Source organism: Podarcis gaigeae (genome assembly GCF_964106915.1).
Source record: "Podarcis gaigeae genome assembly, chromosome: 9".
In the NCBI taxonomy this organism is placed as follows: domain Eukaryota; kingdom Metazoa; phylum Chordata; class Lepidosauria; order Squamata; family Lacertidae; genus Podarcis; species Podarcis gaigeae.
Window position 1 is genome coordinate 38,363,965 of NC_139685.1, and position 14,776 is coordinate 38,378,740.

General features: G+C 40.8%; 2 protein-coding genes and 1 long non-coding RNA gene across 17 annotated transcripts in view; 1 reads left to right on the top strand and 2 right to left on the bottom strand.

The window, feature by feature from the left end:
* Nucleotides 1-10,314, bottom strand: part of LOC310852479 (uncharacterized protein) — a 151,813-nt gene extending 141,499 nt beyond the window's left edge. For all 4 annotated transcript variants that reach the window (XM_083756072.1, XM_083756071.1, XM_083756070.1 and 1 more), the window contains exon 1: nt 9,550-10,314. The gene's annotated coding sequence lies outside the window, so the exon portion shown is untranslated. The remainder of the gene's footprint in view (nt 1-9,549) is intronic.
* On the top strand, nt 1,271-11,824 carry LOC310852570. Its single transcript, XR_014568275.1, has 2 exons — nt 1,271-2,259; nt 8,679-11,824. It is a non-coding gene; the product is annotated as an uncharacterized lncRNA (long non-coding RNA).
* The window catches only part of RAPGEF2 (Rap guanine nucleotide exchange factor 2), a 148,689-nt gene continuing 144,351 nt past the window's right edge, over nt 10,439-14,776 (bottom strand). For 8 of the 12 annotated variants that reach the window (XM_083755303.1, XM_083755300.1, XM_083755297.1 and 5 more), the window contains one exon: nt 10,439-13,586. In XM_083755303.1, the coding sequence (XP_083611429.1) occupies nt 13,561-13,586 (26 nt within the window). In that variant the 3' untranslated portion in view covers nt 10,439-13,560. The remainder of the gene's footprint in view (nt 13,587-14,776) is intronic. The other 4 variants (XR_014568045.1, XR_014568046.1, XR_014568048.1 and 1 more) reach the window with 2 other exon arrangements.

Sequence of the window (14,776 nt, forward strand, 5' to 3'; positions counted from 1 at the left end):
GTCTTCTGGACCTCTGCAACCTTTGGAGTGAAGCGTGAGACCATTGCCTTGTGCTGCGTTGTCCTGGACACCGGACCTTTGCCTTTGCCTCGGCCTTTTCCACGCGATGAGCTTTCGCTGCGCTGCTCTGTCTTGGCCCTGGGATATCTGCATTCCCTCTTCATATGGCCTAGACGTCCACACGTGTAGCATTTCACTGCCTTCAAAGCTTTGGCGCCATCTGGTGGTTCCACTGCTCTATGGGATGACGTCTGTGAAGTCTCCCCCTTGTTGATGCAGCTAGCACCCCGGCGATCCGCTTCATTCAATATCACGGCAGTAACATAGTCCACTGTTAGCTGAGCAGTTGGCTGTACAGCAATCTGAGTCGCAACAGACTCCCAACCTGAACCCAAAGATTGTAGTATCATAAAGGAATACACTTCCTCTGGAAAGTTGAGTCCTCTCTGTTGCAGCTCATGTCTCAGATTCTGCTTAACTGCTTTGCTTATCTGCAGCTGCTTCAAACCGCATTCCAAAGGCAAGTTCAAAAGTGAAAGTTCTCTCTGCTGTCTTAAATTCATGCTGCGACATTGCTGCAGCTGCTTTACTTTCGATTTCCCCCAGCATAGGAAAAATTTATCCTTCTAGCCTTTTGCCTGTGCCACGGCAAAACCGGCTATAAAAGTTCAAAGTCCAGCCATAAAGCCATTAATTAGAAGCTGGCAGGCTGCCCGGAGCTGTAGCACATACCTCATCAAATCATCTTGACGTGCAGAGCAGATTCCGTTCCGATCTGTCCCTCTGCATTCCGATCCTTTGCCGGCACTCCAATTCTTTGCTCCTTTGTTCCTTTGCCAGGAGCCCGACTTCTGGAGTCCATTCTCAAAACACTGCGTTTTTCTGGGCCCGGAACCAAATGTTGGAGATAAGCAGTGTCCAGTGCACAGCGGAATGATGAGGAGTACATGCCAACATGCTCTATATTACTTTATTTACACTTCAAAGCTGGTAATTTACAGAAAAACATCTTCCCTCTGCCGGAGCAGAGAAAGGCATCCTCTCTCCTCTAAAGCACGGAGAGAATCACACTGAACTGCAAAGAACAGTAAAAAAAAACAGGAAACCAGTGTACGTCACATCCAGTCTCCTTTCCCGTGAGAAAACCCAACAGCACTTGACTGTGGAATGTAAACATTGTCTTGTGACAAGCACTTCGCTGCTCAGTGAAGGAAGCAGAAACCAACACTTTTTACCTCAGCATTTTCCTTGCAAGGAATCCACCACATCAGTTTTCCTCGTGCTAAACAGTGGCACTTTTTCTGGTGGCATTGGGAAAGCTGATCCAGCTTTAAGTGGGGAAAGCATTTGCTTTTATATTTCCGTATTTCCACCCAGTCTCTCAAAAATATTTTACGCATCTCTTGTGGTTTTTTCTCCCATATTCTCTTCCATGGCCAGGTACATTCACTTTCTTGTCCTGCTTCTTCTGATATCCCCCCTTTTCCATTCCCGGTTTGTCTGTTGTTGATTATGTTATATATTAGCCTTTTACCTCACTTTCTAACTTCCTTCAACATCTCAGTTTCTTTTCCCTTAGCAGAGGAAGACATTTTCCTCCTCTCCCCTGCCAACTTTGTTTTCCCTGCCCTGTTATCTCAGCATGCAAAGAGTTTTGGGTGCTGGCATGGGTATATTGAACACATTTAGTGAAGGATTTCATTTAAAAACAAGCTTTTGTACAGGATGGATGAAAATCAATGATTTAAATTTTAAAAGATCAGATTTTTTATTTAAATTGGATTTTTTAAAATTTAAATCGGATTTTTAAAATAAAATGCTTTTGGAGGAAAAATCTTTCTAAAGATATTTTTCTGTTTAAGTTACAGTATAGTCCAAAGGCTATACTGGAAATAGGGATTTGTTTTAAGTTTTTCATGTGTGCTAAAACTCAGTCTAAGTTTGTTTATTTTTTAAGTTCAACCACATCAGTTAACAAACATGGATACATATGCTATATTATTGATTTAGTTAAATACATTGTTTAAATTGTTATTAAGGAAATGATTATTTTTCTCCTTCCAATAAAGTACAAATATAAAGTTATTAAACCTCACAATAATTTCATAATTATCTATGTATTTCTAATAGTATAACTCATGATTTTTTTATATAAGTGTAAAAACTACTCTGAAAATTTATTATTCCAGAAATGAAACCTTCATCTGGTTGTAAATATTAAGATTAAACCACCAAGAATTAGTCTTTCTGTAAAAAAAAGTGTGATGTAAATCAAGTCTTTTTTTTTTCAATGCATAATTTTTATTAGTTTACATAATTCAAAATACAAAAGTAAAATATACAGATTCAATTATTACTTTCACAGATTTTTAAATGTGACTTCCTTCAACCTTTCCACAAATCATCCATACTAATCTTTTTTGTAATTTCGCAGTTCTTAGTTTGTAATGCCATTATTCATCCTAGTTCTCCCGTTTCTCTTTAGACAGTACCCTTTACTTTTTACAGAGCTCCTTTAAAACCCACTAGAGTTATCTGTCCATCGCTTAGATCTTCCAGATAGTTCGTGAAATTTTCCCAATCTTTAGTAAACCTCTGATCCTTTAAATATCTGATTTTCCCTGTCATCCTATCCATCTCCGCATATTCTAATAGTTTTGATCTCCAATCCTCGATTGTCGGTAGACCCTCTGATTTCCAGTTTTTAGCCAATAAGACTCTTGCTGCCGTTGTTGCGTACTGGAACAGCTTGTGATCTTCCCTCTTTATCTCCCTTCCTACCAATCCCAACAGAAAGGCCTCTGGTTTTTTAACAAAGGTATATCTCAAAATTTTCTTCATTTCGTTATATATACTCTCCCAGAACCCTTTAACCTTCTGGCACTCCCACCACATATGGTAGAAGGTCCCCTCCCTTTTCTTGCACTTCCAGCACTTATTACAGGATCCATACATCCTAGCTAGTTTTACAGGGGTCATATACCAACGGTAGAACATTTTCATTAAGTTTTCCTTCAATGTCACACAGGCAGTGAACTTAAGATGGTATTTCCAGAGTTTTTCCCATTCTTCAAAGTAGATGTTACGGCCTAAATCTCTTGCCCAGTATGTCATTACTGACTTAACTTCCTCGTCAATTAAATTCCAATCCAGTAACTGATTGTACATTTTAGACAAGGTTTTTATATTATTGTTCAATATCTCATTTTGGAATCTGGAATTTTTATCGGCATATCCTTTATCTTTAGTATCTTTCCTAAACATATCATTGATCTGGAAATAATGCAGCCAGTCATGGACTTGGTCCTTAACCATTTCGTACGGCTTCATTTTCCACTTTCCTTCTTCTTTAATTAACAGTTGTTCGTAAGTAGCCCAGTTAGTCCTCATATTGATCTTTTTGGCACTCATGACTTCTAGTGGCGACAGCCAGTGGGGAGTTTTGGGTTCTAGCATGTCTTTATACCTCTCCCATACCTCAATCAGTGGACCCCTAAATATATGATTTCCAAAGTCTTTATGCACTTTCCTCCGCCCGTGCCATAAATAGGCATGCCACCCAAATCGGTTGTTGTGTCCCTCTAAGTCTAGCACTTCCTTGTCTTGCAGTTTTATCCAAGTTTTTACCCAGCATAGGCATGACGCCTCATAATATAGCTTCAAGTCTGGCAGGGCAAAACCTCCCCTTTCCTTCACATCAGTCAGCAATTTAAATTTTATTCTTGGTTTCTTGCCCTGCCAGATAAATTTAGAAATCTTCCTATGCCAGTCTTTAAATATCTTTGTACCTTTAACCACAGGGATATTTTGGAACAAAAACAATAATCTAGGAAGTACAGACATTTTGATTGTAGCTATTCTGCCCCAAAATGACAGTTTTAGTCTGCCCCATGTTTCAATATCTTTGTTGACTCCTTTCCATACTGTTTCATAGTTATTTTTAAATAGATCTATGTTTTTTGACGTTACCCATACTCCTAGATATTTTGCCTTCCTGGTCACCTCTATTTCGGTTTCTCTTTGTACTTCTTCAACTGTATCGCTTTGCATATTCTTAACTAATATTTTGGTTTTCCTTTTATTTAATTTGAAGCCAGCCACTTTTCCAAATTGGTCAAATTCTTCAAGTGCCTCTTTTATTGAGTCTATTGGGTCTTCCATTGTTACGACCAAGTCATCCGCAAATGCCCTGATTTTATATTCGTTCTGCCCAACCATTACTCCTTTTATACCTTTGTTTTTTCTTATTGAATTTAGGAGGACTTCTAACACCATTATAAACAACAGTGGGGACAACGGGCATCCCTGTCTTGTTCCCTTTGTTATTATCATTTCTGCAGTCTCCACATTGTTTATTATCAACCTTGCCCTCTGTTCGGTGTAAATTGCCTTTATCCCATTATAGAATTCAGTGCCCACTTCCATATATTCCAGTTGTTTCAACAGAAAATCCCAAATCACGTTATCAAATGCTTTCTCAGCGTCCACAAACAACAGCAGACCTTGCTTGTCACACCTGTCTGTTAAGTATTCTATGATGTTAACTATATTCCTTATGTTATCTTTCATGTGCCTACCCGGCAGGAAGCCCGCTTGGTCTTTATGTATACTTTCTACCAAAATATCTTTTAGTCTTCTTGCCAGGATTCCCGCAAAGATCTTATAATCTATGTTTAATAAGGAAATCGGTCTGAAATTTTTAATCTGTTGTAGATCTGCATCTTGTTTGGGAATTAATGTAATTAATGCCTCCTTCCATGTCTCAGGTATTTCTCTTTCTTTGAGGATATTGTTCATTACTTCTTGCAGTGGGGTCAGCAGAACTAATTCCATCTCTTTATAGTATCTGCCGGTAAACCCGTCTGGGCCAGGGGCTTTCCCTTTTTTTAAATCTTTTATAATTGCTCTAATTTCTTCTACCTCAATTAGGGCACTCAGTTTCTCTTTCTCCACTGTAGAGATCTTATTTATATTCTTATATTTTAGGTATCTTTCTATTTTTCTCAGGTTATTCTTTTCAGTATTTCTAAAAAGTCCTCTATAGAAATCCAAAAAGGCTTTCCTTATTTCTTTAGGTTTGTTTATCTCTTCTCCCTCCACCACAGTTTTATTTATTGTATTTTGTTCCTTCCTCTTTTTGAGTTGCCAAGCTAATAGCTTCCCTGATTTATTAGCATATTCGAAACTCCTCTGTCTTAGTTTTTTAACTTTCCATTCTATCTCCCTATTTATCAGCATTGCATATTGAGATTGTAGAACTTTAATGTTCTCTTTTATTCTCTTATTTTTGGGGTTTTTAATTAATTTTTGTTCATTATCCCATATTTGTTGTAGAATCTCTTTTCTCCCTTTTTCTCTTTTTCTGTTCTTAATTACACTCTGTTGAATGAAAAAGCCCCGCATCACCGCCTTGCCTGCATCCCACACTACCTTTGGTTTTGTATCTTTGCCTAAATTGTCCTCAAAGTATTCCTTTAACCTTTTTTGGGCTTTCTCTACTATCTCTTGATCGTCTAACAGATAATCTTTCATTTTCCATCTGTATGATCTTCCTTCCAGCCCTTTCAGTTCCATTTTTATTGGGTTATGGTCTGAAATAGTTTTGGCTTGGATCCCCACCCGTACAGATCTTGGGACTAATTCTGACGAGATCCATATCTGATCTAATCTTGAAGATGAATCTTTAGATTCTGAGTGGAAAGTGTATTGTTTTTCCAGGGGGTATTTAAATCTCCAAATGTATACCAGATTGCAGTTTTGAGCCAATGAAAAAAAGGTTTTCGGTAGCTTCCCTTCTTTGCCCTTTCCGTCCCTTAGCCTGTCCATCTCTAGCGACACCACACCATTCTTATCTCCTAATAATATAATTTTTTGATCGGCATAATCAAGCAACTTTCCTTCCAACATCCTGTAAAACTCCGATTTATTATCATTGGGCGCATATGTCCCCACTATTACTACCTTCTCTCCCTGCCAGTTAATTTGAACTACTACTATCCTCCCTTCCTCGTCTTTATAAATTTGTTGCGCTGCGATTTGTTTGTTAATGTAAATGACCACCCCCCTTTTTTTACTTCGATCAGATGATACAAACTCGTTCCCTAGTCTTTTATTAGTCAGAACTCTTTTATGCTTCCTTGCTATGTGGGTTTCCTGCAGGCAAATGATATCTAAACATTCTTTCTTTAAGATATGCTCAATTTTATTCCTCTTTCCCTTGTCGTTCATCCCGTTAACATTCCAACTCCAGACTCTTAGCACCATTGTGAATTACCTTGGTAAAAAAGAAAAGAGAAAAAAAAAGAAAAAAAAAAGAACTACTTTCTTCTTCTAGACTCCTCCCGCTGCCTCTTCCTCTCCTTCCCCTTCCTCTCCCCCTGTCCTTTTCGCCTCTTCTTCTGAGTTTTTCCCCCCTTCTGCCTCCTCACTTCTTTCTTCTTCTTTTTGTATTTTTAATTCTTTATATTTCCTTAAGAATTTGCCAGTTTCTTCCGGGTTTGTCAGTTTTTGTCTCTTACTCCTATAGGTGAAGGAGATTCCTTCGGGGAACTCCCATTTAAACTCGATGTTATTTCTTTTCAGTGTCTGTACCAATTCTTTATATGATTCTCTGCGTTTTAATAGCCTGACTGGAATGTCTTTAAAAATTATTATATAATTTCCGCCAATATTCAGCCTTTTCTCTCTATTTTTAAGCAAGATTTTATTCCTCATTTCCCTTTCTTTAAATGTAACTAAACAGTCTCCTACAAGTTTTTTGTTTCTGGCTGGTTTGGCTTTTAGTCTAAATGCAGATTGTATTGCATTCTCAATCTCTTCTGTTGGAATCTCTAACCAGCAGGCTAATTCTGTTATCAGTATCTCTTTTATATTTTCGCCTTGTACTTCGGGCACGGCTCTCAGCCTCAGATTAGATTCCCTCTGTCTTAGTTCATTCATCGCAATTAAGTCTTTCATATCCTCTTGGCATTTATTCAGCTCCTGTATCTCTGCTTTTATCTTATCCTCCTCACGCCTCACATCCTTCATTTCTGATCTTGTCTTCTTTAAACCTTCCTCCACTGCCTGTGTCCTCCTAAATACCTCTTTTAATTGGCCTTTCAATTCGTTAACTGTTTCATCTATCTTTTTATCCATTTTCTCAATTCTATGTTCTACTTGCTCTAACTTAAGCTCTACATTTTTTTCACTTTGTTTTATCTCCGCGAACATTTTTAAGATCTCTGCTCTAAAATCCCCTTCTTGTTTAGATCCCTTCCTATCCATTGGTGTTCCCCCTTCAGGTCTTTTCCCAGTATTTGACATTCTTGCTATATTTGAACACCCACTATTCGATATAGTACAGAATCTTGGTTTCTGACAGTTATTAACCGATGCCCGTTTGTCCTTGTTTTTTCCCAACCCGGAAGATTGACAGTCCTTAGATAGTTCACTTAAATCAACTTAGTTCCTTTCACAATAAACCTACTTTGAAGGTTCCATAAAGTTCCCAAAGTTTTTAAACTCTTGTAGGAACAGTGAGGAATATTACAGTCAGAGGTCGAAGGGTGGTGGTTCACGCTTCAAAAACCCCGCAGTTCAAGCTGGGTGAAGACCAAAAACATATGGGAGGCAGATATGGTGCACCGAAGAGAGAGAGAAAGAAAGAGGGAGAAGGAGACAAGAGAAGAAAGAAAGAAAAAAGAAAGAAAGAAAAAAAAGAGGAAAAATCCAAAACGTAATAGTATACTCTGTCCGCTAGGTGGCACTCTCTAATACTGCTCCGTTCCAGAAACAATTTCTCCACATAGGCAGTCTGAAGATTCCGACATCAGAGGGTGGGGGACTGTTGACCAGTCATTGAGTAGTCATCGGAGATCATAAACCTTCCCAGTTCAACACTGTGGTATCCTCAAATGAGTGGATATACAGCTGAAAATTTAGGACCAGGTTAATCCGTAATGCTGGTAGTCTTTGTTAGCAAGCCCCAACCGCGTTTTGCTTTTTTCCTTCCTCGTAATGGCGTCTGCGCTTTCTCTTTCCGCTCCTCCGTTCTCACTTTACTGTAAGCAGCGCGAGGGGGGGGGGCTTCTCACCATCCCCTAAGTCCCTTAGACGGTCCCAGTTTAATGGCCTCGCCCTCTGTTCCCTGATTTTAAAGCTCTCTTAAGTTATTAATATGTTGCCAGATGTTGTAATAGAGAGTCTTTCAGAGAGTCTTTCAGGGAAACAAAGTATTCTCTAGGGGGAAACTCACTTCGCTTTCTCCGCTCTGAGGCTTTCCTGCGTGTTCGCTGATTCCTTATAAAGGCTGAACTCTATAATCCTTCTGTTACTTGCCGGGTTTCTCTGTTCCGAATCGTTGCACCTTCAGATTCAGCTTACTCCCCGGATTCCTGCGTTTGAAAGCGGAGCGCTAATCTTCTGCGAGACATGGGCTGTCCGCTACTAGGGAGGGGAGAAATGGCTGCCCCGGACCTGCTGCTCAGCGCCGCCGTGCTCTTCACCTTTTTAGGGGTTACCTGACGGCGGAGCGAGCCGCGTCCAGTCTCTGCTGGGCCCCTGTACCTCCGGACACCCTCCGGACGTGTTTTCTGGGGTGCTTGCGCCCTTCTGCACCCCCTTTTGCCTCCCTTGTAGGACCGGGTTCGCGCTCTCGCCGAAACCCTTCTCGCTCCGGAGACGCGCTCCACCGGAAGTCCGATGTAAATCAAGTCTTACTGACTAGTAATTTAAATCAAATCCACCCTGCCTTTGTATCATGTATTTGTACATTAACAGATATTTCAGGCTATATATTTTCTAGTGGGAGTGTTTTGCTGCAGGAGGGGACTTGACAGGAAAAAAATGAAAAGCACCTTTAAGGACAATCAAAGATGAGGGAGAAGAATGTTTGGAGGGGATTTTGACCATTGCAGCAGAGGGATGGCGGGGGGGGGGGGGATGGTTGGGAAGAAAGCACCCATGTTGAAAGAGTAGTTATTCCGGCCAGAGAATAAAGGATTACATTTACTGCTGGAATATCATTTTGGCTGTGAGTCTTGCAAGGCCTGCTCCCTGCCTTCTTCCTCCCTTCCTTTCTTTTTTTAAAATAAACATTTTTATTCGATTTTCCAATACATTTATTTTTAAAAAATTCATATACATATTCATATACAGAGATTCCTCCAAATCTCAGGACTAACCCCCCCACCCCTCCCTGGATCCCCATTTTAAACATCTTAAACGGCATCTTCTGCATCTAGTATATCAATCGATATTTCCCATGGTCATTTTTACACTACAAGTGAAATCAAAATCCTGCCAATATTTCCATCTGCTTACAGTGGTTTTTATGTAAACATTTTTATTTGATCTCCCTGCCTTCTTCCAACTGTCTGGGGGGGGGGGCGCTGTCTGATGATAAGGCTGCTGAACAGACTCTGGGTGGGAGCATTGTTAGCTGCCCTGAGCCCAACTTCAGCTGGGGAGGGCCGAATATAAATAAAAGTTTATTTATTATTATTATTGCTTAGGGCTTTTTGCTGAGGGGCTGTTATTGATATTAATTTGTGCAGTTTTCTTTTGTACCTTTATTATGATTTATGTGGAAATTGTTTGGTTTGGTTTGGTACTTTTTGATGTTTTATTTATCCCTTATGACTACTTTTGCTGTATTTTGAATTGTGCATTTCTTTTCATGGTGTAAGCCACCTGGAGCATGGCTATTAACCGTGGAAAGGTGGCATGCAAGTAAAATGATGTACGTATGTATGTTTACACTGGCGACTCACAGTAATCCTCTCAAGGTCAAGTTTTAATTAAATGGTAATTCTGTATCTTGGCTTTATCAGCACGGGTGTGTGTGTCATATGGTATAATGCTTCTTCATTTTTTTTTAATTGGTTCACATAGAAAATTGCCATGTCAGGAAGAAGACTAGGTTTTAACAACTGTATTTCCCTGGCACCTGCTTTTCTATTTACAGGGATTTCCATTATTACTGAGGAGCACTCAGACATCTGAACCCCCACCTGAAATAGTACTGCTCAGATACAGTTTTATTGAGAATGGGGCTTAAGTGGTTTTGTAAATCTGTCAACATTGACTGTGAATTGTTGGAAACATAGTTAGGAAAGAAAGGAGCACCAAGCTGAGAAAAGGCAACAAAAGGGTTGAAGGCTGCATTCTTCTAGAGTTGGTTTTAAAACAAACATGATGCCAAGGAGCTGAGTCTTAATTCATTAGCATCATTTAGTGAACATTAGCGTAGCTGTCGTTATATAAGGCCAGGGCTTTACAGGTCTTGGTGAAATGTCATTGTATAAGCTAAAGATCTGCTGGCGTCGCTATACTAGCTCAGGACAGCCTCTAGTAGTGGCACAGAGATTAGCAAGCACAGCTGCACATGCAGTTCTCTCCCATATATATGAATAGCAAAGCCTAAGAAAACATCCAAGACAGGACAAAACAATACGGAGATCATTAACATTATATTTATTTATATTCCAGCTTCATACAAACTGGATAGAAGCATAAACATAGTACATTTCTACCATTTTCAACAAAAATATATAACCAATATGTACAATTATTGTATTAAAAATACAAAAGGGATACAGACTCCACCAATGTCTTTCTAAAAGACATACAGGTACAAGTAGTATCAAAAGTATGAGGAAATCACCAGTTAGTTGTACATTCTGCACTTGACATCACAGAGTGAACTGAGATTAGCAGTCCTATGGTCTACAATTACTTAATGCCTATATAACATTTGTGCAACTTGTGATACAGCTAGGTTTGTTCTGTCTTGCTATATGCACATGTGGTCCATACCCTATATAATGAAACTGGCAAATGCATATTACATGTAAAATTACAAATGTATAATTGACAATGTGATATATGAGCAAATAAGACAAAAGCCATGAATACAGGAGAAAGAGAATAATTAAATAAAGCACTGACATAATTCAATACAGTGAAAAAACACTGCAATTTGATCTTTAGAAGTTGAAGTTATTTACGTTTATCTACTGATCAATATGATCAGCTGAGTTCAATGAAAAAAAATTCCAAGACCAGCAGTTCCTCACATCTGAGTACTGCTCAGATTGGCAGCCTTCACTTTTCCGGAGTCTGTGCAAAACCAAAACAAAAACAGAAAGTAGGGGGTGTCATTTCATTTCAGTCACTCAAGGATTAATAGCAGCTGTGAGCATGTGATTGCTACCCGATTGGCCTTCTCTATACATGCAGTGTTCCATAAAAGTAATCCACAGTTGTGAATATTTTTGCACTGCTAAGGCTGGTAGATCTTCAGAGATTGCTCCTCTTTATAAAAAGGTTGTATCACTTCCTAATGCAAAGCCAATAAAAAGAGCCTATTACATCACTATTAAGGGTTGGCATTAGCTGCAGTGTCCTGCATTGCCTTAACTGTAGTATTATCCTCATAATTTGTGTGTGACAACTGTTAGTGTATTACAAGGATGATAAAAAGGAAAAAATATTTGAAGTAAAAGATGGAATTGCCATTTGTCAAAGTGCGACAAATGTTTTTATTTACCATTCTGTATTCCTCAAGGCACAGGAAAGGGATGCAAAATGGATTTGCATCTATTAAAATGCAAGACTAATTGCCCTGCATCAATATAGATGCAAATTAGCAATACCAGCAATTCCAAAACTGATCAACTGTGCTCCAAGTGTGGAACACTAAAAATGAAGGTTGAAGGTCAATGAAAGGCCGAATCCTCCCTATAGACCACCCTTACTTAGATGCACTATAGCTTTTTAAAAACCGCTTCTTAAAAAGTACAAAATAATACTGAAATTATGCAAGTGTAACTCCCCCCCCCCCCGAATACAACATTTAGAGTAGCAACAAAGGCATTGTAAACAAGCAAACAAGCACTGTGTACTTGAAGGAATTCAACATGTTTCTCTTAGTAGGGTAAAGGCCAAATGTAGCTTGTCAACTAGTTGATTTCATTATCCCAACGAGGTGAAGTGCACGGATTGTGATCAGCGGCAGGGCATGACCCGGTGGTGCCTGGGGTGGGTGGGAGCGTGCCACACAATGGCAAAAGGGCACGCCGTGGGGTGGGGTATGCCATCGGAATGACTGTGTCCTTCTCAGCCGTCCTTCCTCGGATCTTAATCACAATCAGAGGCATAGAGTGAGGGGTGCTGGGGGGGGCGTCGCCCCAGGTGCAATCTTGTGAGGGGGGTGCTGGGTGCCAGAGCTGCTGCATCCTTCTCAGCTGGAGGGCAATAACTTCACAGTATTTCACATGCAGGGGAGAGATGTGGCAGCTTCATGCACCAGCCCCACACTGCTTTTGTGGGGATTGTGGGACCTGTAGGGCGCTCAAGCCACTGCGTCCCCCTCAGCCACCCTTTGGCTAGAGGGCACCCAGAAGAGATGTGGCAGCTTGGGTACCATGCAAAAGCACCGAGAAGCCGCAAAACAGTGTGGAGCCGGCGCATGGAGCCGCCACATCTCTCCCTTGCATGTGAAATACTGTGAAGAAATTGTCCTGGCACTTTTCAAACTGTGTTGCTTGAAATGCACAGTGCAGAGTTTTCCCCAGCTACCGCTGTTGCCGTCTTCCACATCACAGTATCATTCATATTACAGCTGTATGAGAGGACTAAAAAATTCTAAATAGGCCAAGGCTTTACAACCGAGCAAGGGTATCTCTTCTCCATCATTGAACCAGCCAGAAATACATGTCAGCATTTTTCTTAGTTGGGAATCAAAAACGTGTACTTCCAACATCTACACATCACAATGAATAACTGACTGTACTTCCCCAATGCCTGGAAGCCTTTAAAACCTTCCTCAGATCTTAATCACGATTACAGGTGTAGGTTGGGGTGTGCTGGGGGGGACATCGACCCGAGTGCAGTCTTGGGAGGGGGCACAGGGTGCCAGAGCTGCTGAATCCTTCACAGTTGGAGAGATGCAGCAGCGCCGTGTGCCGGCCCCACACTGCTTTTGAGGGCAGTGCAGGACCTGCAGGATGCCCAAGCCACCACATCTCTTCTGGGCGCCCTTTAACTGGAGGGTGCCTGAGGGGAACACTGAGGGTCCCATGTTGCCTGCAAAAGCAGCACTGAGCCAGCGCATAAAGCCACCACACTCCTCTGGCTGAGAAGGAAGCAGCAACTCCGGTGCCCTCAGCAGCCCCCACCCCACTATACCTCTGAATGTTATTAAGATCTGAGGAAGGTTTTAAAAAATGCTTCCAGGCATTTGAGAAGTGCAGTCAGTTATTCATTGTGATGTGTAGATGTTGGAAGTTAGAATGGTACTGTGATGTGGCAGACAGCAACAGTGGTAGCTGGGAAACCGCTGCAATGTGCATTTCAAGCAACACGGTTTGAAAAGAGCCAGGGCAATTTCTTCACAGTATTTCACATGCAAGGGAAGAAGAGTGCGGGAGGAAGGGGGAGAAGCCCCATGCTGCTTTAAGGCAGGGAAGGAGGCAAACAGGTCCACCATCCTTTAGAGTTCCAAGGCTCCTATACTAGGGGCGTCGTCTTGTGCTCTCCTTTAAGTTGGCTCACGCAGGATCCAGAAAGCCCCAGTTCTCAGACGGCAGAGACTTGCTCATCTTCTGCAAACACAACAGGATAGGAGGTAAATACATCTCAAGGTATTTAGAACTAAAATAGCCAATGTATTTATATGTTAGGTTTGTTCACTTGTAACACTAAACCCATAGTGTAGCATGCACATTCGCTCTCCATGCCCTCTCCTGTGCAGCCAGGATCAGGACTTTGGAAAAGAAGGTAAATACTAGCCATGAATTCTCGCTAGTTGGTACATAGGAATCAGATATTAGAGTTTAACTAACCAAATTATGTTTTGAAACAAGCCAGCTTCATAACCTATGGTTTTAAAGTTGGTCTGTTTAGAACAGGGCTGGCAAACCTGTGGCACACTGACTAATCTTGACCCACAAGGCCATTTCGCACGCCCACTTGTCCATCAGCTAATGTCACTGAGTGAAATCAGCTGCTTATTACAAGGGCAAAGTACCTCCCTCTGTTATCTGTTTCAGCAGCATGTTCACCTGGTGAGCAGAGAGTTATAGGATCTGGCTGGTAACAGGCATACTCAGCCAAAGTCCTGCAGTACACTTTAAACCACTGGTCGGGCTGTTTGCAAAAGGGCTTTCAAATATCCCTTCATGGTGCTTTGAAGTCCCAAAAGTGCAGGCTTCAAAGCACAATGCTACCTGATGCCCCAATGACATCAGGTGATTGACAAGTGGACAGCACTACTCACATGTCAAATTACACCCTCCAGAGGTGGGGAGATAAGGATTTGGTCTACCAGTCAGAAAAATGTCCCCAACCCACTTTAGAAACTAACCAGAGTTTGTTTTAAGCTCCAATCTCTAGTTGATCAGTAATGTCAGGTTTCTTTAACACTGGAAGTAAATACTAGCAAAAGTGTTCTCAGGCTGTCCAGCAGAAGCTGAAGGGGTGAAGCAAGAGCCTTTGTTTGAGTTTGTATACATAGTGCTAAACCACAATTTTACTTTTGCATGTGAACCAGCTCACTGTGTTTACATCTCTTTCAACTAAATACTGAACCTTATGTTTCTTTCAGCATGGTTCTTCCATATACCGTTTAGATTAAAATATAATTTTGCTGCTTTGCCATCTCCACTTTAATTTTACCAAATCAGACTGTTTTTAACATTCAACGCAGTAAAGTTCTAATGTTTACACCTTTGCTACAAACATTACATGGCCCTGCACTTGACTCAATATTAAGTTAAAATCCTGAGAGCATTGA